This window comes from Bufo gargarizans, chromosome 1 (genome assembly GCF_014858855.1).
Source record: "Bufo gargarizans isolate SCDJY-AF-19 chromosome 1, ASM1485885v1, whole genome shotgun sequence".
NCBI lineage: Eukaryota > Metazoa > Chordata > Amphibia > Anura > Bufonidae > Bufo > Bufo gargarizans.
In genome coordinates, this window is record NC_058080.1 from 432,223,887 (window position 1) to 432,250,740 (window position 26,854).

General features: G+C 40.9%; 1 protein-coding gene across 1 annotated transcript in view; it reads right to left on the bottom strand.

Annotated features, from left to right (window-relative positions):
* GLIS3 (GLIS family zinc finger 3) overlaps positions 1–26,854 on the bottom strand; it is a 387,825-nt gene that overhangs the window by 19,810 nt on the left and 341,161 nt on the right. Inside the window, exon 9 of the mRNA XM_044272013.1 lies at positions 22,491–22,657. Within this exon, the coding sequence (XP_044127948.1) occupies positions 22,491–22,657 (167 nt within the window). The remainder of the gene's footprint in view (positions 1–22,490; positions 22,658–26,854) is intronic.

Sequence of the window (26,854 nt, forward strand, 5' to 3'; positions counted from 1 at the left end):
GCGCCGCTCCCAATGAAGTTTGTTGATAGGCCATCACCTAATAAAAGGTGGACAACCCCTTTAAATATTACAAGCTTACTGAATATGTACATCTCATTATGGCCACATTCTGCTCATCTTCTACTTGCTACTTCCAGCATGAAGCACCAGTCATTTCTATCTGGGTCCATGAACATGACAATGAGTCAGTATTTCTTTTCCCACTGCCCTTATTGCAATGTACGGTACCCATATTTTTACATCATGTTTTGCAATATTCAAACCTTCAGTGTAGAATAACTTCATTTTGGAAGGGGACACTGGAAAAACACTAATGACTGCAAATTGAAAAGCAAATATTACACAGAAAATGTGAAAGCTAAAAATGCATTGACCTGGAATTGATCCCTTTTGTAAAAACAATATTTTTGCACAAACACTGTATATTTATCCTCAAATTAAACTTGCTTAGATTGCAGAATCCTGAAACTTTAAATATAGCGTATTGCCCAGATTTACACTCAGGCTTTGTAATTTATTAATAGAATATTATAAGATATCTGGAAATGAGCTAAAAAACTGTATTCAGCAACTATTTTAAATATACCAGCAACACCAATGAGTTTTCCGGCTGGTCAGAGGATCATAAGAATAAACTTTTTGGGGGAGATTTATCTTTCCCGTACACCAGAAAACTGGTGCAAAAATGTTGGAAACTCTAACTTTTTAAGCATGATAAATCATCCCCTTTGTGCGAGACCAAAAACTAAAAATCCTATTTACGGTATTTCATCAGTACTTCATAAAAGCATAAACTCTATGCACACGGGCATTTCTGTATTTCTGTCCTAACCCCCCCCCCCCCCCCGAAAAAAACATATCTGCTAGATACGGATATCTTCCATGTGCATTCCATATCTTTCTCACTCCCGTCAGTTTTTGACGCTATTTCATCAGGTCTGAAGAAGCGCAGTGTAGCACAAAACAGCCATCGTCTGTTCTACATGCTACTTTAGGTCTATGGGTTGACTAAAGAAATTCTGGCTTTACTTGGGTGAGCGACCAGCTTCTATTCTACATTGGGTGAATAGTCATGAAGCTGCAATATATAGTATGGTGCAGGGGCGGACACAGACAGCAGAGGGCCCCTGTGCAAAGAATGTGCCTGGGCCCCTCCACCCCCCATGCCAAATTCTCAACCTAAACTATTCTCTCCTAATATTACATACAGCAATACAAAACATACATGGTAAGGCTACTTTCACACCCGTGGCACTACGATCTGTCCAGACACAAACTACAGCATGCAGCGGTTTATGTCCTGCTGATTCTCTGCATTTTTGCCAGATTATGGCCAGATCTGTAAAATACCCCATTATAGTTAATGAGGCCGGTGGGCATTCCGTCTGCATCCAGCAGCTCAGCTGGAACAGCCTGCCAGAATCACTAACGCAGATGTGAAAGTAGCCTAATACAGCGCCACATACCTTGTACATCCAGTGACATCTTCTCTTTCCTCATCTTCTCCTTTCAGACCAGACCACCATGATGATTCCTTTCAACCGTATCTTCTCTCTGCAGAGTTTGACAGACAGACATCTTAGTTTCCTACTTTTCCAACATCCTCCTACCTTCTGAACACCCCATCCTGTGCCTGGTGTGCTCCCCAATACTATACTGCAGAAACAGATAAACCCCCTGAAAATACTAGTACCAGATAGTGTCCCTTCAATAATTATTGGCACATACTGCCCTAAAAAATAAATGCGCCCAGCAAATAGTGTCCCTGACACTAATAAACATAATGTCCCCCAAAAATAATGATACAAAAAAATGCCCTGTTGTGTGGCAGTAAAAAAATACCTCCTCTTAGTGCCCCTAGTAGAGCCAATGTCCCTATAGTGCCCGCATAATGTGTACCAATGCCCCCCTACTGTATGCACCCAAAAAAACTCTTAGAGCCCCTCGTTGAGCTAATGTCCTCATAGTGCCCCATAATTTTGCACCAGTATAAAATACTCCTATATAGTGCCCCCAGTAGATGCCCCCATAGTGCTCCGCCCCCCGTTCCATGGTGCCTGACATAATGTGCCAGTATAAAATGCCCCTATAGAGTGCCCCAAATAGATGCCCCGATAATGTTCCTCTCCCCTCTTCCCATTGTGCCCATATAATGTATGGCAGTATAAAATGCCACTGAGGTACTCATACCCAACCTCATATTGCACATATAGTTTGTGACAGTATAAAATGCCCCTATATAATGCCCCCCAGCAGATGCCCCCATAGTGCTCCTCTCCCCCATTTCTCTATAGTGACCCCATGTGTGACAGTATATAATGCCAATATATAGGGCCCCTAGTAGATGCCCTCATATGGCTCCTCTTCCCCCATAGTGCCAGTATAATTCTAATATATAGGGCTCCAAGTAGATGCCCCCATAGTGCTCCTCTCCCCATGTGTGCCAGTAAATAATGCCACCTTGTAGATGCCCCCATAGTGCTTCCTCCCATCTGTGCCAGTAAATAATGCCCCCTAGTAGATGCCTCCATAGTGCTCCTCTCCCCCCATGTGTGCCAGTATAATGCCCCCTAGTAAATGCCTCATAGTGATCCTCTCCCCCCATGTGTGCCAGTATAATGCCGCCTAGGAGATGTCCCCATAGTGTTCCTCTCCCCCCATGTGTTCCAGTATAATGCCCCCTAGTAGATGTCCTCATAGTGCTTCTCTCCCCCCATGTGTATCAGTATAATGCTCCCTAGTAGATGTCCTCATAGTGATCATCTCCCCCCATGTGTGCCAGTATAATGCCGCATAGGAGATGTCCCCATAGTGCTCCTCTCCCCCCATGTGTTCCAGTATAATGCCCCCTTGTAGATGTCCTCATAGTGCTCCCCCCCCCATGTGTGTCAGTATAATGCCCCCTAGTAGATGCCCCTATAGTGCTCCTCTCCCCCCTTCCCCATTCTGGGCAACAACATAGTGTTAAAAAAAAAAATTTACTCACATACTTACCTCCATGACACTCTCAGTGAAGCGGTGAAGGCCTCTTCCGGCCTGTGTCCCATGCTGTACGGCTCAGGCGGCGCGATGATGTCATTGCGCCGCCTGCAGCAGCCTCTGCAGCCCATCAGAGGAATAGGTAAGGGAAACTCCTCTCCCCTGCCCCGCTGCACCATCCATCTGTATCGCTGTCCTGAGGACGGGGATACAGATAAATATAGAGATGAACGCTTCCACAATGGAAGCGCTTATCTCTCTCTGCCCTGCCACGGAACCTCTGAAGGGCCCCCTACCTCACTGGGCCCCTGTGCATCCGAAATAGCTGCACAGGCGGTATGTCCGCCCCTGGGTGAGCATCATCAGGACTATGGATCCCACAGTGATTAAGGCCTCTTTCAGAAGAGCATGTCCAGTGCAGAAGACACGCTCCATGTGGGAGTGCTATTTCCCTTTATGGACACTGCTGATTTCATAGGATCACACAACATCATATTGATGTAGAATGCTGTGTGTGTCTACTGGGCCTTATTTTCATAATGCTGTCAGTATAATTCAGTAAAAGCAAATTCATGGACCGACACACAACATTATAAATCATTATAATGCAGTGCGATCCTGCGAGGCGAGCAGTGTCCATAGCAGGAAATCGTGCTCACTTACAGAGCTTGTTTTCTGCACTGGACACACTCGTCTAAAAGAGGTCTAACTTTTGCCGTAAGTATAGAAGGGTTTGCAGAACTCGTCCAGTTCAAGTAATGATGTTTTATTCAATAGTTAAGCAGCATACATAGCAATGTTTCGACCGTGAAGTCTTTATCAGGTGGAAACGTCGCTATGTATGCTGCCTAACTATTGAATAAAACAACTAACAATTGCTTGAACTGGACGAGTGCTGTGGAACCTTCTATACTGCCGCAGAGCCAGGACCCTTCACCTCGTGCACCACTATGCCCTAGACTTGCCTTTTGAAAATGGATTTGCCCCATTAAAGGACTTGGAGTGCAGCTTATCTTTGTTTGCATGTAACTTTTGCCATATACACTACAGTGCAGACCTTTATTTATCTTTTGCCCTGGTTATATAACATCTCTTACCACCCTGTCCCATCTACAGCCTTCCGTACCATGTGAAAATATCCATTGATGAACTACTATAAAGAGCAGGGGAGAAGCTATAGTGGGTGCAGAGGTAGCAGTCACTAACGGGCCCAGGAGCCTGAGGGGGCCAAAAGACCCTTATGCCGCATAAGAAGACACCTGCATTATAGAAAGTGTATGCTGGTCAATTTACACCTCTGGCTGGAGGGAAGGGGTTGGGTCAAGAATTTTGCCTCAGGTAGCAGGAAGGCTACGTGCTCCCCTGCCACTGGCCACAAAGCACTGAGGGAAGGGGGTCAAGCTGAACTCTTGCAACAGGGCCCAGAAGCCTTTAGCTACTCCACTGATGAAGAGTATCATGATATGAAATCCTATTGTCATGTTCAGTGATATTTATACAAAATGCAGAGAGGGGATGTTGTATAATTTACTGCACGTAGCAAACCTTCATATGAGCATTCATTAAAGAGTCCCATTACTACCTCTTTTTTCAGTATGATGAGTGATGTCTATAAATGACTATACTGTATATTACTACCATGGTAAAGATGAGTAATGGCATGACTGAAGAGAAGGGATGAATCACAAAAGTTATATTTATATGTAGCATATATAATAATACTTGAAAGGCACATACTGCTAGCCACAGAAAGGATCCTCATATTTATAATATGATGGAAGATGGAAGGTATGAGAAATATGAGAAAATCCATTGTGGGAACTGGTTAAATCACAAAAATGGGACTTGAAAAGTAGTGAGACATTTCTGAGGCAACATAGTAATAGTGGTTACCAGACACATGAAATGGCTGTGCGATGACAGCAGGAGTATGAGCTAATGCTGCGCAACCAGACCTGCCGAAATTGTAACAATATTATTTCTATAGAAACTAGAGAGATAAGTGAGAGAGGGGTCAAGTTGAGATGAGGAAATTTCTTTTATTAGGGTCTAAATAAATTAGCTGAGAAAAAACAATGTTGCTACCCATAAGGAATTAATTTGACATGCAGAAAGACAAATATGCAAGTATCATACTGAAACACTGCAAAATTTAAAGGGAATCTGTCATCAGAAAATGACTTATTGTTTAAATCAGGTTTTTATGTTGAACCGTTTAAAAAAAAAATTGGCGATATTTTGAATATTTCAATGACATTATATAAATCCTGAAATCATGCATCTTTCACTCTGGCCACTGAGCTTCATAATACAAACCGCATTCCAAAAAAGTTGGGACACTATACAAATCGTGAATAAAAACTGAATGCAATGATGTGGAGATGGCAAATGTCAATATTTTATTTGTAATAGAACGTAGATGACAGATCAAATGTTTAATCCGAGTAAATGTAATACGTTGATTCAACATTTCACGGTGTCAACTAATCCCAAAAAAGTTGGGACAAGTAGCAATAAGAGGCTGGAAAAAGTAAATTTGAGCATAACGAAGGGCTGGAAGACCAATTAACACTAATTAGGTCAATTGGAAACATGATTGGGTATAAAAAGAGCTTCTCAGAGTGGCAGTGTCTCTCAGAAGCCAAGATGGGTAGAGGATCACCAATTCCCACAATGTTGCGCAGAAAGATAGTGGAGCAATATCAGAAAGGTGTTACCCAGCGAAAAATTGCAAAGACTTTGCATCTATCATCATCAACTGTGCATAACATCATCCGAAGATTTAGAGAATCTGGAACAATCTCTGTGCGTAAGGGTCAAGGCCGTAAAACCATACTGGATGCCCGTGATCTCCGGGCCCTTAAATGACACTGCACCACAAACAGAAATGCTACTGTAAAGGAAATCACAGAATGGGCTCAGGAATACTTCCAGAAACCATTGTCAGTGAACACAATCCACCGTGCCATCCGCCGTTGCCAGCTGAAACTCTACAGTGCAAAGAAGAAGTCATTGCTAAGCAAGATCCACAAGCTCTGGCGTTTTTACTGGGCCAGGGATCATTTAAAATGGAGTGTGGCAAAATGGAAGACTGTTCTGTGGTCAGACGAGTCACGATTCAAAGTTCTTTTTGGAAATCTGGGACGCCATGTCATCTGGACCAAAGAGGACAAGGACAACCCAAGTTGTTATCAACGCTCAGTTCAGAAGCCTGTATCTCTGATGGTATGGGGTTGCATGAGTGCATGTGGCATGGGCAGCTTGCATATCTGGAAAGGCACCATCAATGCAGAAAAATATATTCAGGTTCTAGAACAACATATGCTTCCATCCAGACGTCATCTCTTTCAGGGAAGACCCTGCATTTTTCAACAAGATAATGCCAGACCACATTCTGCATCAATCACAACATCATGGCTGCGTAGGAGAAGGATCCGGGTACTGAAATGGCCTGTCTGCAGTCCAGATCTTTCACCTATAGAGAACATTTGGTGCATCATAAAGAGGAAGGTGCAACAAAGAAGGCCCAAGACGATTGAACAGTTAGAGGCCTGTATTAGACAAGAATGGGAGAGCATTCCTATTTCTAAACTTGAGAAACTGGTCTCCTCGGTCCCCAGACGTCTGTTGAGTGTTGTAAGAAGAAGGGGAGATGCCACACAGTGGTGAAAATGGCCTTGTCCCAACTTTTTGGGGATTTGTTGACACCATGAAATTCTGATTCAACATATTTTTCCCTTAAAATTGTACATTTTCTCAGTTTAAACTTTTGTTCCGTGATTTATGTTCTATTCTGAATAAAATATTAGAAGTTGGCACCTCCACATCATTACATTCAGTATTTATTCACGATTTGTATAGTGTCCCAACTTTTTTGGAATCCGGTTTGTAGGTTGTGTTCTATAAAGATTGCATATCTCTGAATGAAGTTAACAGATGGTCAGGCAATATAGATGCCCCCTTAATCATACAGAAAACAGAGTAAGGGCTCATTCACAAAACTGTATATGTATTGCTGTCCGCACACCATGGATCCACACAATACGGGTACTTTTCATATGCATTCTGCAATTTTATCACTCCCATCAATAGAACTAGCTATTCTTGTTCACAATGAAGAGAAGAATAGGACATGTTCTCTAATTTGCGAAATGGACATAAAGATGTGGATAATATCCATGTGCTGTTTCTTTTTCATTATTTTTTTTTTTTGTGGATCCATGTATTGTGGATAGCACACGGAAGTAAAATATAGTTGTGTGCATGAGCCCTAGAAAGTATGCAACCAGAAACTATAGGTCATATATTCCTTTGTATGTATATGATATACAGTGGATATAAAAAGTCTACACAACCTTGTTAAAATGTCAGGTTTCTGTGGTGTAAATTTTTTTTGACAAAGATAAATCATTTCAGAACTTTTTTCCACCTTTAATGTGACCTATAAACTGTACAACTCAATTGAAAAACAAACTGAAATCTTTTAGGTGGAGGGAAGAAAACTAAAAAAACTAAAACAATGTGGTTGCATAAGTGTGCACACCCTCTTATAACTGGTGATGTAGCTGTGTTCAGAATTAAGCAATCACATTCAAAATCTTGTTAAATAGGAGTCAGCATACATCTGCCATCATTTAAAGTGCCTCTTATTAACCCCAAATAAAGTTCAGCTGCTCTAGTTGGTCTTTCCTGAAATTTTCTTAGTTGCATCCCACAGCAAAAGCCATGGTCCACAGAGAGCTTCCAAAGCACTAGAGGGATCTCATTGTTAAAAGGTATCAGTCAGGAGAAGAGTACAAAAGAATTTCCAAGACATTAGCTATACCAAGGAACACAGTGAAGACAGTCATCATCAAGTGGAGAAAATATGGCACAACAGTGACATTACCAAGAACTGGACGTCCCTCCAAAATTGATGAAAAGACGAGAAGAAAACTGGTCTGGGAGGCTACCAAGAGGCCTACAGCAACATTAAAGAAGCTGCAGGAATATCTGGCAAGTACTGGCTGTGTAATACATGTGACAACAATGTCCCATATTCTTCATATGTCTGGGCTAGAGGGCAAAGTGGCAAGACAAAAGCCTTTTCTTACGAAGAAAAACATCCAAGCCAGGCTACATTTTGCAAAAACATACCTGAATTCTCCCAAAAGCATGTGGGAAAAGGTGTTATGGTCTGATGAAACCAAGGTTGAACTTTTTGGCCATAATTCCAAAGATATGTTTGGACCAAAAACATCACCAAAAGAACACCATACCCACAGTGAAGCATCATGCTTTGGGGCTGTTTCTTCAGCTGGAACTGCGGCCTTAGTTAAGCTAGAGGGAATTATGAACAGTTCCAAATACTAGTCAATATTGGCACAAAACCTCCAGGCTTCTGCTAGAAAGCTGAACATGAAGAGGAACTTCATCTTTTAGCATGACAACGACCCAAAGCATACATCCAAATCAACCAAGGAATGGCTTCACCAGAAGAAAAAAATAAAAGGAAGGTCAAACAGGATAGGCAGTCAGGCCCACCTGAATACTGCTCCAGAGGATGCAAAAAAAAACTATTGAAAGGGGGGCAGTAGACTACGATAAAATATCACTTTTAATTCAACAGGCGATAAAAAAGCCTCTACAGACAGACAAACATATAAGACAGTCACACCCTCAGCCTAAAAACATGGCCAATACCATGTGAGCCTGGGATGTCAATGTGGGTACTAGTGGTGGGCTAGGCAAGAATAAAGACGTAAGGGATAGAGTAGGATATTAACATAATGAATGTACTGACCCTAATAAAACCCTACTTGTCCTAGTCCGCCCTATTGGAATATCCAGAGGACGGGGTACAAAAAACCCCGCAAGGGGTGGCCCAGACAGGAACTCTGATCCTACGCTTGAAGCCCTAGTAAGGCCCTAATCAGCGACAAGAAGACCAAGTATCCAATGGATAATATCAAAATGTAACCACACATTAAATAGAGATGAGGGATAGATAAAACTATCAGGCCCACACAAGTGAACGAAGAAAAATACTGAAGTGTCCCTCTAGGGACCCCGTCCTCTGGATATTCCAATAGGGCGGACTAGGACAAGTAGGGCTTTATTAGGGTCAGTACATTCATTATGTTAATACCCTACTCTATCCCTTACGTCTTTATTCTTGCCTAGCCCACCACTAGTACCAACATTGACATCCCAGTCTCACATGGTATTGGCCATGTTTTTAGGTTGAGGGTGTGACTGTCTTATATGTTTGTCTGTCTGTAGAGGCTTTAGTTTATCTCCTGTTGAATTAAAGTGATATTTTATCATAGTCTACTGCCCCCCTTTCAATAGTTATTTTTTCTTCACCAGAAGAAGATTAAAGTTTTGGAATGGCCCAGCCAGAGCCCAGACTTGAATCAGATTGAAAATCTGTGGGGTGATCTGAAGAGGGCTGTGCACAGGAGATGCCCTGGCAATCTGACAGATTTGGAGTGTTTTTGCAAAGAAAAGTGGGCAAATCTTGCCAAGTCAAAATGTGCCATGCTTATAGACTCATACCCAAAAAGACTGAGTGTTGTAATAAAATCAAAAGGTGCTTCAACAAAGTATTAGTTTAAGGGTGTGCACACCTATGCAACCATATTATTTTATTTTTATATTTTTTCTTCCCTCTACCTAAAAGATTTCAGTTTGTTTTTCAATTAAGTTGTACAGTTTATAGGTCACATTAAAGGTGGAAAAAGTTCTAAAATCTTTGTCTAATATTTTTTTACATCACAGAAACCTGACATTTTAACAGGGGTGTGTAGACTTTTTATATCCACTGTATGTGACTTGACTGTATGTCACTGGCCACAAAATAGTTAATTCCTGGAAAAATGCATGTACTAGACCATGTGACAATCTTACTGGTGCTTGTCTCTTGGCCAGAACACAGTTTGAGATGTGACTATTTGTCCTAGCCAAATATCCTCCACCCCATACACTGAGGTGTAGAAAAGGGATGAGGTACATTCAGGGACGTAGCTATAGGGGATGCAGAGGTAGCAGTAGCTAAAAGGCCCTGGAGCCTGAGCGGGCCCAAAGACCCTTGTACCGCATAAGAAGACACCACTATTATAGAAAGGGCATACTAGTCGAATTACACTTCTGGCTGGAGGGAAGGGGTTAAGTCAAGAATTTGGCATGGCAGGTGGGGTGGGGGTTCCATTTCAATTTTTGCCTCAGGCAGCACAAAGGCTATGTGCTTCCCTGCCCCCTGGCCACAAAGCACTGAGGGAAGGGGGGCCAAGCTGAACTTTTACACCTTTTAGCTCCTCCCCTGGGTACAATTTACTATACATAGTATTTGCCCCTTTAATTTGATGTCCATTCACCTACAAGGGCTTAGATGATGAACCAGAAGGATTTCTCTGACACCCAAGCCAAGGGCCTTTTTTTTTTTTGCCTCTGTACTGTACCCGCTTACCCTATCTACCAGAGCAAAACCCCACACTATATACATATATAGATATTTACTGATCTATATCTCTATATACATATATGATATATGTACATCTTTCGCTCTCTCTCTCTCTCTCTCTCTCTCTCTCTATATATATATATATATATATATATAAATATATGGTATATATAGATATATATGTATATAGAGATATAGATCGATCTGCAGTGTGACAGGAAGATTTTCTGCCTGTGTGATATAGGAGATGATCATGTGACTGTTTGTATGCAAGGTTAGGTTGTGCAGTGCAGGGGGCGGGGAAGGTCAGATTATTCACGCCCACAAATATTCATGAGGGAGCTCAGTCATTGTTGTTACATGCCCCCACAGGTTTGCTGCAACATGTAAACAAAGCAATAATAACAGAACCATGCAAAGGTGTAAGTATGGGTTTTTCTCTTAAGAAATCAAGCTTAACTAATGTACATGTATGTTCTGATGAGTTTTATAAGGTTTTGTTTTTTTCCACAACTCGGATAACCCCTTTAAAGCCTTAAAACCTTAAAACCTTAATGTTCAGCCCTTGTAGCTCTAACAACTCATGTCCTTTTAAACAGTGTCTAGCCTGAAAGCTGTGGGTACTTGTTTGCATGGTACTTGTGTGGTAATGGATAAGCATCTGGTTGTCTGTAACGATGGGTAGTGGCAGAGTGTATTTGGGGTGTGTGGACTGTATTTGGGGTGTGTGGACAGTATTTGGGGTGTAATTTATATTCAAGTTGCAGCCTGAAGGTGCATGCAAGATGTAATGATTGCGGTCACAATGTCATGTACTTGGACTATCTACAACAGTCATGTCTGCTTTGTAGAAGCTTTGCTTTGGTAGGCTAGACCTTTCTCATACCTGAAGAACTGTCTACAATATTGAAGAGATTGAAGAAACACATAATAAAAACTTCATTCACAATCTACCGATGACTTCTACCAAGCTTTTGCCATTTCTGTTTCCAGACTATTCAGTTTACACTTTCCACATGATTACTAAATCTACAGGATGGCTTAAACGAGTTCTCCTGTTTCATAATGATTTTTTGCATCTGCCCAAAGTGCCCCAAACAATGCATATATTTGCCCCAAATACCTATTTTTTCATGTCAGCACTTTCCTTCCCCAGCTCACAGCACCACTGACTCTGGCAAGAAGTTTACATGCAGAACTTTCTGTTTTCACCAGCTCCTTGCTGGGATTTCTAACTTATCCCAGCATGCTTTGCTCTGTAATGTTTCACGGGACTTGTTCTGCCTAGCTTATATGGAGGTGACTACTACAGAGAGAACAGTGTGGCAGGTGGAGGAATCCCCGAGAAAAATTATGCTGGGTTTGGTTGTGATAAATCTGGTGCATTGTGGACTGTCCAGTCTAATTCTGCAGTCTAAATCTAAATCATCCATAAAAATTGTTGTAAAAGGGAACCTATCCTTTACCCTGACTGATATATTCGGAGTATAAGAGATCTCCTTAATTCTATTTTTAGTAGTTTTCTATTTAATGTGTAGATATTCATACAGCATTTATACAGTAGATTCACAACTGACTTTTTTTTACAGTTTAAGACTTTTTATTAATTAAAATGCTCATTAACCTGCCTTTAAAAGTAAGCTTTTATAGGATATCAGCTGGCTAGGTACTGTACAGGTTTGAAAATGTCAAATGTACATGTTCTATGTGAACTAATTTCATTAGCATAACTTTAGTCCTAGGAGAGAATAAAAGGACTGGTTACTAATCTATAAGTAACTAGGTATGACATGGCCTAATAACAATATAACAGTGGGAAAACTTCAGCAAAGAGAATTTACTGGCCCATATTTACTAACCCTAAAAATGGCGTAAGCTTAGACTGGCTGTCTAGACCTGCGCCAGATGTATTGCAGTGGCTCAGCTGGATGATAAATCTGGTGCAGGATTACACACTTGTCTTTGACTCTATACCATCTATTGGTTGACATACTTTGAGACAGATTTTTATGCCAGAATTGTGTGAGACTCCACCCCTTCTCGCTAAGCCCCACCTCTTTGCTGAGCATATTGGAAAAAAGTGTAGAAACCCTAGATGTGCCAGACCGCACCGTTTGGGCCACTTTTTAGACAGATTTGTGGCGCAGACTGCAGACATATTAGTAAATCTGGGTCAATGTTTCATTTTCTGATAAGAAAGTTGTTTAACACTTTCATGGTTTTTCCCTTTTTTTTCATTATTGTTACATAAAGTTACTTCTAAAGTTAGTGTTGCTTGAATTACCTCCAAGTCCCAGAGTTCCTAACAACTTACGTTTTCAATTACTGCAACTATTTCAACTTTGCAAGTCTTTAAACCAAAAAAATAACCCTTAATTATTTTCTGCTATGCTTGCTGTCAAACTCTGACATTTCAAATGCACTTAACGTTTTGCCAAGGATGACATTGCCAAGTTTTCACAGTTTTCTCTATTCTGTGAAAGTAGGCAAGGACATCCGTGTAGAAAGCTAACCTGATGAAATAGATGCATAAATAATGATGATTATAAAGGTCATGCTTCAGTGGAGAGGATTGCTAACAAGCTCTTCTGTTTAACTTATATAATGGGAAAGCATTTCATGGCTGCTATTTTAATTCTGTCACAATAGCTTTTATGCAGTGTATAAGAATTCTATCTTACAAATAATTAGGTTCATTTTCTAAAACAAAATAGAAATAGCATATCATAGAATGATAGATTCAAATACAGACACACAGATGGAGATGATGTATGATAGATAGATAGATAGATAGATAGATAGATAGATAGGAGATTAGATGATAGATAGATAGGTAGATAGGTAGATAGATACAGATAACACTTAATCACAGTGGCAATCCTCACACTAATGCTCCCTAGGATCAGGACACTGGAAATAGGGTGCACCATTTCTTCCCTCAGGACACACCCTGATGTTGTGGCTCCTGCCTGATGGTGGTTTGGGTGCTCTTGATGTTATAGGTTTGGTTCGGGTGGAAGGCAGGAGATGTAGGGTGAAATGGCCAGTGTATGGTGCTGGATTCAGTAACCAGGCCAGATATAGGAAATAAATTTGTCTCTTTATCAAAGTGCAGAATGAGAGTTGTAGTACATCCAATGATATCAAAACACGGTTCCAGCAATTCACTGTGTAAGTCTCCCCAGATAGCAATGTATGGATTGGAGCAAGGATAGGGTACGTATTACTGTTTCCTCTCTATCTTCCCAAAGTCTCTTTCTGCAGAATCTATGGCTGGCAATATTACTCTTGCAATGGTGGCTATAATTTTCAACTAAGTGATACAGGATTAAGATACGACTGTCCAGGTCGTGTCCAAGCTTTGCTCAACAAATGCCTTAGGGCTGTTTCACACGAGCGGATGCCGTGCGTGACATCTGCTGCGTGAATGACAGCCAAGACCCGATGCGGACAGCAGAAGCACGGAGCAGTAACATGACTGATAATGCTCCGTGCCTCTCTGTGATCGCTTTACTACGAAATCACAGTGAGATAAAGTTGTCACTGTGATTTCGTAGTAAAGAGATCCCAGAGAGGCACGGAGCATTATCAATCATGTTACTGCTCCGTGCTTCTGCAGTCTGCATCGGGTCTTGGCTGTCATTCACGCAGCAGATGTCACGCACGGCATCCACTCGTGTGAAATAGCCCTTACTGGCTGCCTCCTACAGAATTCCCTACATATGTGCTAAAATAAAAAATAAAAATTAATAAAAAAGAAGCAATACTTACCACTTTTCTCCCCTGCTTCTTCCAGCAATGAGCTGGAATACTGTTGTCATTTTAGCGCATGCACAGAGAACGCTAGAGTTTTTATTGAACTTGGACACTCCCTTTTAACATCTCTTCCAGAACTTTAGAGGATGTATTATGTAAACTTTCAATGAAGTACCTATTTTTTTCTTTTAGGGGAACTGACTATATTGGCAGCACAACAATCCTAGTGGCACACAATAGTTTATCCAGCATTTTACAAGACTTGATCATATACATGATGCGTCTGGTTGCCAAAATAAACAACAGTAAAAACTGAGAAAGGATAAATACTATTAGACCAATGACTCAATTATTAAGCAAAGAAAATCCAAGGTCTTAATAACCCAAATGCTAGATATTACAGGTGAAACTCGAAAAATTTGAATATCATGCAAAGTTCATTTATTTCAGTAATGCAACTTAAAAGGTGAAACTAACATCTGCGATAGACTCATCACATGCAAAGTGAGATATTTCAGGCCTTTATTTGGTATAGTTTGGATGATTATGGCTTACAGTTTATGAAACCCCAAAGTCACAATTTTGAGGTCCCCTTTGCTCAGGGGGTATGGACTAATTAGCTGACTAGAGTGTGACACTTTGAGCCTAAAATATTGAACCTTTTCAAAAAATTAAAATGTTAAGCTGCATTAATGCAATTCCTTTTAATTTGCATTACTGAAATAAATGGACTTTTGCACGATATTCTAATTTTTCGAGTTTCATCTGTATATTATTGAATAGTAAAGTCAGTAAATTAGCTGCTTTTGGTTTCTTTGCCCAACATGTGTATGTCCTAGAGGTGAATTCTTAAGAGCGGAGAAGAGCGAGATGTCTGTAATTCTTAAAACTAGGTGCAGTGAACCTTCCAAAGTAAGACTCGCTGCTGATGACATAGAGCAAAATGTGTTGGCAATTATTTGGAGAGGAAAAAGAGGACTGGAATTTATTATTGACTTCCATTAACTCATTCTTTGGTGATATCACAAAGCCTTTTAAACCCTTGAGTACATTAATTAAGATGGTAACTGTGACCGGGTATGTCTTAAATAGGTGGAAATGGAAATGATAATGATCAATCCCATGATTATAAGACTGTTTTTTATGGTGACATACAGTATGTATTTTAGAAAGCATGTGTCAGCAGAAATGGACTATTGTGTAAAACAAGTTTTTGTTAAAAACATTTTTCTGCATTTTTTGTGATTAAAATATCATGGGATCTGAAAACGGACCCTAATAATAGATTAATACTTCCTTTTCTGTAGAGATCACTTTTAAGCAGCTATCTCATTATCATCACAGGCAGGATTGCAATGTATGATAACATCTCTTTATAAGTAATGTAGGATCCATAATTCAAAAAAAGTGGAGGTCATCTCATCTGCCCCCCTCTCTGCACATGCAAGATATGTCCAGAACACTCTCCACGGAAGTCATTACGGCATCTCCAGACTACAGGTTCCTATGGTCCATATGGCTGCTGTAAAGCATATCTCTGAAAGCAGTTTTTTACAGCATGGCAGAAAATAAATGGGGCTTGTAACCTTAATTAAGTCCTACATGAGTGGTATGGCAGATAGGGCATCTGAATTGCTACTTTTTATTCTCATATTCAACCTGGTCCACTGCTGTGTGCCTTTGAAGGCAAATGTAATACATTGTCAGGACTGTTGAGTTTGCACTCAGGAGGCTTTCTCCATTATGAACATAAGCTCAGCAATCCTGGCGTTGTAATATAGTGGAGCCTTAAGAGTGCACAGTGGGTCAAGAGGGGAAGGGTAGATTGAGTATAAAAAAAAATGGTGGACTCCCTATTTGCAGTACTACTTGTGTAGAACTACAGTTAACAGGGCCTAATCCAGGTGACAGAATCCCTATAATAATTTACAGAAAACAGAATACAAAAGTTTAGGTATAGTTTTTTTTCATTTGATATTAAAGGCAGATATATATAAGAGGGACTGAACTGAAGACATCCTGATGCATACTGAACAGATTGCTCTCCATTCAGAATGCATGGGGATAAAACTGATCAGTTTTTTTCGGTATTAAGCCCCTGTGACGGAACTCAATACCGAAAAACTTTAACGCTAGTGTGAAAATACCCTTACATGTGTTCCATCTTGTAGTTGACACACATCTGTTAGTACTGGGTAAAACCTAACTTTTTAACATGTCTTATGCTACAGTATATACTTCTTTAATATTATCCCCTTAACGTCCTGGCCCATTCCTCTTTTTGTGTTTTTACCTTCCCACATTCCAAAAGTTTTCATTTTGTTTGATTGATCTTGTTTTACTACTGTGATGAGATTTGAACAGAAGCAGACATGTGGATGTTGGACAAAATATCCCATGCTGCACACAGGGAATTGTAGTGATAGTACAGAAAATCTGCACGGTGTCCTAAAATTAGTGCACAGTTTCTCTATCGTTTGTTAATGTGTGTGTGGGGGGTGGCTACCAGGAGTCTTCTATGCACAGGGGTCCCTTGCGTTCTGTGTCGGCCCCTGTATTAATGGAAATATTAAAATAAGACCTTTGAGCCTTTGCGTTGATCATTTATAATACTGCTGTTCACTTATCTGGCTGATGAATATTTGGACCCCACACACCAGGACCTGGAAGTCTGTCTCTGAGTACATCTCTATTTTGCATTTACAGCTGAAAAGTGTTGGATTCATGCCTGAGCTTCCATTGCTTGCGAACATACAATATTTCAGAGATTTTATCTGGCATCCCATACAAAAAAAAGACATAACCAGCAGCATGCTGTAAATATTAGATCACCTAAGTCCGTCATCTGGTTGTTATTTTATCATTTCAAAACCTGACTTAAAGTTACTACCAAAAAGGAAAAAAAAAGAAAAACTGAAGATGAATTTACTGAACAAGTCAATAAGCTAGTTTCTAAAGCTATGACTCTGTAGTGCTCTTCTAAGCACCGGCAAGTAATATGAATTAATTAGATGCTGTTACTAAACTGACATGGCTTTATACCTGTCATGTATAGAACTATGTACTGCAGAAAAAAACCCAAAATATGTTCCAGTTACACGCGGTTATTTATTCACCAAGTCATTAACTATGACAAGCTTACAACATTTACACATGACATTCATATTTCATGGAAATAAGTCAATGAAAAAATGATATAGGTCAGGAAACAAATTAATGGCATCCATCATTACAAGGATCTGGCCCTTAATTGTACAATACTCTCCAAGGATTTAAGGTTGAGAGAGTGTAAGGATTTACCCCGTTCTGAATTTGAATAGAGTATGACATATTGCCTACATTATTACTTAACAAATAACTTCATAGTAATAATAACACGGGTTGTAAGCTACACAGCTAACCACAATGTATGACTAGTTCATATGTCATTCTGTCATGGTGGGGAGTAGGGAAAACTCCCCACCGTACAATGTGGACCCGGTGGAAAAGCAACTAGGCTAGAGGCTGGGATAAGGGAGCAGGTCAGTATTGCATCCCTAATCCTCGCCCTAACTCCTCACCGTATGAGCGGACCTGGATGGTAGGACGGCTCATACCCAGGAAACCTAGGACCCTGAGTCGCCCTGATAATCCCTCAAATAAAGAAAGGGGAGAGACAACCTGTTTATGCTGGACACCAAACACCACCAGACATGTAACAACGACCAGACATAACACCCACCCATACAAATGACACCACACATAAAGTAGGGTAGTTAAAGGAATGAGACACCGGGATGACATAGCAGAGACATTGCTAAGACCTTGGTGTTCCTCAAGTAGCTCTCAAGCACTGGGCAGATGGAATAAGCTGGACTAGAGCAAGCTCCAGCACACACCAAGGCTGAAGGACAACTGGCTCCAGTCTGCCAGCCACATGCAATATAAACACCAAGTGGTCACACCCAGCCAGGAAGTTAACTCCTCCAGACAGGGAAGGAACTAAGTTATAAGGGGCAGTGCACACACATGAAGACATACCAACACGTTGCACCTGGCAACCGCATGCACGGCTAACGTGTCACGGCGTACAGCAACAAAACCATGACACAGCCGTGACACATTCATTGTACTCATCCTAATCAATGTTCAACTTATCAGAAAACTGTCTCTGTTATTGGCAAGGAAATGGTAAAATGCGCACAAGGTTATAAATAATGAGTGGCTTTACTCTGCAGCAGGTCCAACAAATCATACTAAGTGGAGCTATGACCTTAACACTGAGTTGTCAGGAGAGTAGACCTACTGCTGTAAAGAGGTAGACTTCTACAAACAGGAACACACATCCATAGGGAAAACACTTCGGTCTAGCAAAATGAGCCATCATTCATCTTCGCACAAAGACATCTCAAACAGTAAGACTTGGTAAACATCCAGTACACATATCATCTAGAGCAAGCCTGTCACACTCAAATGTCACAGGGAACTATAATGAGTAGAAAAACTCCTTCTCATGTTTATGCTTGTATCGTAAAAAAAAAAACATAGCTATATGTAAAGTCAATATATTCATAAACCAAGTTTAGGAGAAACTTTTAAAAGTTCAAGAGACACTACATCTTCTAGATTTGAAATCAGCAGAATGGACAATGCACAAACACTGATCTGTAGGAGTGAATGAAGGGCGATTTGAGCTAAGAAACCTGTAGAATTCAGAACATTGGACTGAACCACCAGAGTTCCTCTGGTGAGTACAAGCTCTGACACAACTTTAGTCCTTTAAATCACAGTATCACAGCAGAGGAAAACTGCTGGGTTGATTCACTCATGATATCGCCTGTTTGAAATGATAACAACAGATTACAGTGAATTCAAGAGAACAAATACATGTTCTACATAAACAGATGGTGGGCTCTCAGAATCAGAATAATAAAATATCTTGGACAAACCCTAACATGGTTTAACAGCAGTGCTGATGTGCAAGGATATGGCTGCAGCCAATCACTGTCCTCAGCAGTCTACTGAGACCTTTGCCTCTTTTACAAAGTAGATATAGATTTGCTGCACCACTTTTGGAAGATTTGGCTTAGGGCTACTTCTAAGGTTGATATCTAAGTGGCCCTCCTGATATTCGCCCTTTAACCCTTAAACAGGGATCTGGACTTCATTGCAGGGGAAACACCAGGCCGCAACCTCTTGAAATAGACTCTGTTCAAGTGATGACTGACTCATGGGGGTCAAGAGACCAGTGAGGCGCACAGAAGGAACAGGAAAAACTGTAGTCAGGGACAGGTCGAGGTCATGGCAGGCAGAGTTCGTGTAATTGATAAACAGGTCAGAGCATGCAGCTCAGGGTCAGAATGCTCAGGCAGAGATCAGGTCTGTTATCAAAAGTTCAAATCCAGAAAACAAGCAGAAGGCAGTATATGGGCAGACAAACATAGAATAGCACAGCTTTGCAGGACACTAGTGAACTAGAACCTATTGATCAGAAACTCTCCCAGTAGATAGGGTGCCTTAAAGGGGTTGTCCAGGTTCAGAGCTGAACCTGGACAGCCCTCCATTTTCACCCCGGCAGCCCCCCTGACATGAGCATCGGAGCAGTTCATGCTCCGATGCTCTCCTTTGCCCTGCGCTAAATCGCGCAGGGCAAAGGCATTTTTCAGAGTTCCGGTGACGTACCGGGCTCTCCATGGGGCTGACAGGAACCCCGGTGACGTCACCGGCACTGATGGGCGGGATTTGGCTCTGCCCTAGCCGGTAAAACGGCTAGGGCAGAGCTAAAGCCCGCCCCTCAGAGCCGGTGACGTCACCGAACACACTGCTGGGCGGAAGTTACCGCCCGGCAGTGTGTTATTAAAAACAAAAGAGCCCGTGCCCTGCGCGATCTAGCGCAGGGCACTGGAGCGCATCGGAGCATGAGATGCTCCGATGCTAGGCTCAGGGGGGCTGCCGGGGTGAAAATAAGGGTATGTCCGGGTTCAGCTCTGAACCCGGACAACCACTTTAAGTACCTCTGAGTACTGATGTGCTGGCCCTTTAAGAGTTGGAAGGAGTATGTGCCCTAGGGGCCGGGCTTGTCAGGAAGGGGAAGAAGAAGGCTGGTAGGTCTGTGCTGCAGCAGCACGGAAGAGAAGGGGCAGGTGAGCCAAGGGAGAGCGAAAGCAACGGGGCAATGGGTCGCTTCTTTGAGATTTTTACTTATCTCAGACAACCCCTTTAATTTTTATAAAAGTGGAATAAGCTAAAATACAAATTAAGCATTTCCTTTCTTTGGTTAACTACTTCATGGTGATTATAAGTAGACTGTATCTATAGGAGACCCATGTTGTATATAAACATGCCTAAAAACTAACACACTATTAGTACATTACTGTAAAGGAACAATGCTGCTCTACTGGGAGTAAAATGATGCCTACACAATACTACTATATAAAAGTAGCAACAACTGTGCTGAAAAGATGAACTGGTCAAGCTTTATATATATCACTATGTAGTATGGAACATGATGTGAATTGACACAGTATATATCACTGACCACTATAGATAAAACATGCAAGATCTAGTAACAATTAGTCCTGTATATTCCATGATTTGTCCTTGCTGTAGACTAAATGACATTTAGGCAACCATAGATTTCTCATAAACACAAAATCCCAAGCAGAGCACTAGGCTCATAATTTATATGTTAGTGTTAAGTTTCTCACTATTGTACAATGAGGTGAATTTGACATATATCCTGGAAGGCAGTTTGCTTGGCTTCAATAAATTGTGAACTTGCTACATAATGGATGAAATTTTAATTTGTATTTTATGCACTTATATAGCGCTACTATATTCCACAGCACTTTACAGACATTATCATCCAACTGTCCCCCAACGGGGCTCACAATCTAAGGTCCCTATCAGTATGTCTTTGGAGTGTGGTAGGAAACTGGTGTACCCGGAGGAAAGCCACACAAACTCCATGCAGATGTTGCCCTTGGTCGGATTCAAACCTAGGACCCCAGTGCTGCAAGGAACCAGTGCTAACCACTGAGCCACCGTGTTGAGATATTGTTTGACAAAGAGATATGAGAACCTTCAGCTACAGAGTAAGGCTACTTTCACACTAGCGTTCGATCGGATCCGTTCTGAACGGATCCGATCATATTAATGCAGACAGAGGCTCCGTTCTGTACGGATCCGTCTGCATTAATAACTTAGAAAAAATTCTAAGTGTGAAAGTAGCCTGAGCGGATCCGTTCAGACTTTCAATGTAAAGTCAATGGGGGACGGATCCGCTTGAAGATTGAGCCATATGGTGACATCTTCAAGCGGATCCGTTCCCATTGACTTACATTGTAAGTCTGAATGGATCCGCTCGCCTCCGCACGGCCAGACGGACAGCTGAACGCTGCAAGCAGCGTTCAGCTGTCCGCCTGTCCGTGCGGAGGCGAGCGGAGCGGAGGCTGAACGCCGCCAGACTGATGCAGTCTGAGCGGATCCGCTCCATTCAGACTGCATCAGGGCTGGACGGAGGCGTTCGGGTCCGCTCGTGAGCTCCTTCAAACGGATCTCACGAACGGACCTATGAACGCTAGTGTGAAAGAAGCCTAAATGAAGAAGTTTTAGAGGCAAAATCCTAACTCAACTATTGTATTTCAACTATACTTGAGCTATACACAGCAGTTATAAGGGGTCAGTAGACAACACTGGCAGAGTTCACATTGCATCCCACTCAGCATCACATATGCAGACATAGGCAGATGAGTAGGGAGACTATTTTGATCAGATGACAATAAAACCTCTAAACTCCCTATATATGAACTGCTCAGGGGCGTAGCTATAGGGGTGCAGAGGTAGCAGTCGCTACCGGGCCCAGGAGCCTGAGGGGCCCAAAGATCCTTGTGCTACATAAGAAGACAGAGGATATTATAGAAAGTGCATGCTGGTCAAGTTACACCTCCGGCTGGAGGAAAGGGGTTAGGTCAAGAACTTAACATTGGGGGGAAGGTACCATTTCAAATTTTGCCTCAGGCAGCAGGAAGGCAATGTGTTTCCCTGCCCCTGACCACAAGTGCTAAGGAAAGGGGGGCCCAAGCTGAACTATTGCACTGGGGCCGACGAGCCTTCAGCTACGCCCCTGGAACTGCTTCAACTAATTATTGATACAGGTATTTACTCCCTACTGGCATTGAGAACTCTGCTTTTTACCTTGCCATTTCTATGCTCTTTTTTGAACAAATACATGACACTTCAGAATTGGTGCCCGATGAAGAGACCTAAGACCTAAGTCTTGTGTGCTAGCTATTTCTCATCATCTTTTCAACTACTTCAATTTTTATCTTCTTACCTTGCACATGAAGACCATTTTGCTGCACTGAGGCATTAGCTATTGCAGGATATGTCTTTGAGTACGATGCCCCTGACTGCTGCACTTGGGGTGGCTGTGGAGTTCTTTTGGGCATCATATTTGTGGGTGCATTAAGTCTCCTTGGGCTTAGATGATGAGGTGAAAATCTAAGATTAAACAGAGTAATTGGCAGTTTAAATTCCAACCTAAAACAAACAGCATTTCATTGAAAAATACATTTACCTAATATTCTATATCACTCACCATGGGATAATTGTACAATTTCATATTTGCCTACTTTCTGTGGTAAATACAAATAATTTAACAATCACTGTTGCTATCTGTGTGAGAAAGCTCATATGCTTATTATACAGCATATACATAAAAGCCATATCTGCATTATCTATCCTCAGATCAGTGAGGGTCTGACACCAGGCACCCCCACCAATCAGCTGTTTGAAGAGGCTGAAGCAATGTGGTCTTTTCCTAGGCCAGTGACGTCTCATTCATTGCTAACATGGCCCAGGCGCAGCTCAGCCCCATTCAAGTGAATGTGCCTGGGTTACAACATACCAAGCACAGCTGTTATACAATGGAAGGAATTGGCCTAGGAAGAGGCTGTGGCACTCCAGCCTCTTCAAACAGGTCATCAATGGGGGTGCAACCACTTTAATAGCCAATTTTGAACTAAAACTGAATTGTTACCTGTAATATAAAAAAAAAAAATTAAGAACAATGAGTAAGGATTAGATATTAATTCATGTACAGTATTTTATATCGTGGTAACATATTCTTCAGCACTGTACAGATTGTCATTAGTGATGAGCGGGAGGTGCCATATTCGATTTCACAATATTTTGCGAATATTCGATTGAATATTCGTCTTATATTCGTCGTTATTCTATTTATCGCGAATAATATGCGATTTAATTATTTGCGGATTGCGATTTTCTTTTAACTGTATAAGGCAACTTTCCTATTGGTTGGCTGTGGCTATGGCTAATATGTGTATTTTACAAATATTCACTATATTGCTATAACTTAATTTTTTTGAAAATTCTTAATATTCTATAAAACTAGGGTAAGTTATAGCAATATAGCGAAAATTCACAAAATACACTTATAGTCTGTAATTTAGCTAATATAGTCCTATAATCTTTTTTTTTATAGTACATTTTTTTTCTCTTCTGAACTTCAGTTTTGGAAAGATTTTACACTATTAAAAAAAAAGTACTATAGCACTATATTAGCTAAATTGCAGTCTATATGTGTCTATATGTGTATTTTACGAATATTCGCTATATTGCTAAAACTTGTTTTTTTAGAATAAAACGAAGTTAAAGCAATATAGCGAATATATTTGTTATTTAGAATATTTGTCTTTTTTTTTCAATGTATACTGTTATTCCACTTTGGCATACTGCTCCCTGACAAGCTTCCCTGTCACCACGGGAACGCCTGTGGGTTAGAATATACCATCGGATCTGAGTTTTCACGATCTCAGGAGGAGTATGCGAACAACTGTACAGATAGGAAAAAATAATGTGAATATTCTAAATAACGAATATATTCACTGTATTGCTATATATTCGTTTATTAGAATATTCTTCATTTTTTTTCCATATGAAAACATGATTCCTCCCTGCTTAAGTTGCTTGTGGGCCAATGACTCATTGACCCACAAGAAAGAAGCAGGGAGGGATAATGTTTTCAGACGAATATTCAAAATAGCAAATATATAGCACTATATTCCAAATATTCGGGAATATTCGCGAATAATATTTGCTATTCGAATATTCGAGCTCAACACTAATTGTCATTACTCACATGATACCTGCCCCAACTGGAATTCACAGTCTAAATTCCAAATCATCAAAATGTTTTTGCAGTGTCAGAGGAAGCATGGGTACTCAGAGGTAAACCATACTGATACAAAGAGAACTTAAAAACTCTGGGCAGATTCTGCACTTGGTTGAATTCAAACCCTGGACCAATGCACTGTATTGCCACCATGCCACCACAAACATCTTAATTATATAACAACTGATATGATGGGGTACACAAAATTGTATAGGTAGTCAGTTAGGTGCATGATATGGCTTGGCAATTAAAACATTCTGCTGTATATTAACTGCTGGAAAACATCCATATAGTACTGGACTGTTGCCTGCCTGCATAGCCCTTACTATTTGTGGTCCTTCAAAATGATGTGGACAATTCCCAGCATATATTTACGTTTAGCTGCATCCTACAAATCCATTAAATACACTTTACAAAAGCACACATCTAACAGACTGATGAGAATTTCCAGGTTAGTAATTGCTTCCCCACCATTCTCTCTGAGCTTTTTGAGCTCTCCACTAATCTTATGACGTGCAGTGCTCTACAAATTATAAAAAAAATTGCGCCACATATGTATCAGATTACTGTGCACTGTGGATGTTAGTACATAAGAAAGTAATAAGTGGTTGAGCATTTTCCACTTTCTAAAGTCATCTCAGGCTACATTCATTTTGTAAGCCATCATAGACATAAAATAAAAGATGGCCAATATAATGATGATCTTATTTGTATGGGAGCCTCCAAACTCTTCCCTGATGGCAGATATTGAGAATAAAGTTGAATGTTGATTTTCAACATACCCAAATCCTTTTTCCCCATGACACAGAAGTTCCTGGCAGAAGCAACACCCACCACCAACCGAAATAAGCATACATGCACAGTCATGTGCACATCTTTATGGTGTAACCATTGGCAAAATGAATGTTCATCCAACAGTTATTTTCATATTCATATGCATGATCAGGTTTATTCATGTACCGTACAATGAATCTGAGAAGATTGGGACACTACTAATAGGGCTTATTTTCAGACAGCACAGTAGATCAAACTCCCCCTCAAACAGATGATCTGGGTTAACAGGTTTTCCGGGTTCCTAATATTGATGACCTATGCTCAAAATACTTTTAATGGAGCCGAATACACAGCTCTGTTCAAAGTGTAGTGGTTGTGCCAGGTTACTACAGCTCAACTTCCATTCATTTGACCACTTTATTAACCCAGTATGGCCACTACACTCGGAATGGAGCTGTGCTTCTGGCGGCAGGTGGAAAAATACTGAATTGTAGTGACGTTGTACTGGGTGTAGTGCCAAGTGCCTACTATATGATCCATTCCCGACCCAGAATGAGTGTTATGGTTCTTACTCTGGTGTCAATGACAGTTTATGGGTTCTGACACTGGTGCCATGCTGCAGCATACCAGAAAACTGGTAGGTTCGCATGACATTAAAGGTGTTGAAGGAGACCAGTTAAAACAACCAAGCGGGAAATTTCAGTGGGAAAATACTAACTAACTATCCCCTGGACAGGGCATCAATATTGGATGGATGGGGTTCAAACACCCGACACAACCAGTTGATCATCTGTTTGACCTGTTTGTGACCGCCAATACACATTTAAAGAAAAAATACACATTTTCCATTGAAAAAATGCTTTTCAATGGAAAAAGTTACAAAAATAAAAACTTTATATTTAACGACCTGCACTTTACAGTTATCACATCATTTATCACACATAGTGAATGCCAAATAAAAAAATGCCAGAGGTGCTGTTTCTGGTATTTGCCACCAAAAAAATTCTATAAAACATGTTCAAAAGGTAAAAGTTAGATTAGACCTGGATTATGGCTCATTTACTATGTGCAACCTTTGCAAAAGTTGCAAAATGGTTACAACCTAAACCAGGCAACCCCGTGTTGTACTTTTACACCTAAAGGTGTGACCTACATTGCACTCACACAAAGCCAGTCTTAAAACTGACAGAAAAACAACCCGACATGACAAATGTATTGCTATATATGTACTGACCCAGAGAATAAAGTTATATTATGAATGGCGCAAAATTTATAATGTAAAAACTCAGTCGCAGTATTGCAATTATTTCCCATTTTCCTAGAAAAAGTTTAAAAAGTTAATCAGTAAGTTATATGTACCCCAAAATGGTTTCATTAAAAACTACAACTTTCTTCTTAGATAGGTGGATGAGAGGTTTGGTAAACATAGTAAAGACAATATGATCAGGTACAACAGGTATGAAAGTGTATAAAGAAGAAGAAATGGCAAGAAGATGGGAGTCTCTGCACCATTAAAAGCTTTAAAGGGGTTATCCAAAGTCTAAAGCATGCCCCCCGGGCCCCTCAGACATTTTATACTTGGCCCACTCCCCGGCACCTGCGTTTCTCCTGATCCCCGCACGGCCGCTGCTGCATCTTTCTAGCATCGCGCCGGGCATTGGGCGATATGTTTTAGACTTTGTATAACCCCTTTAAGCTGGCACCAGAAAGGGGAATTGGTAAAAAATGGT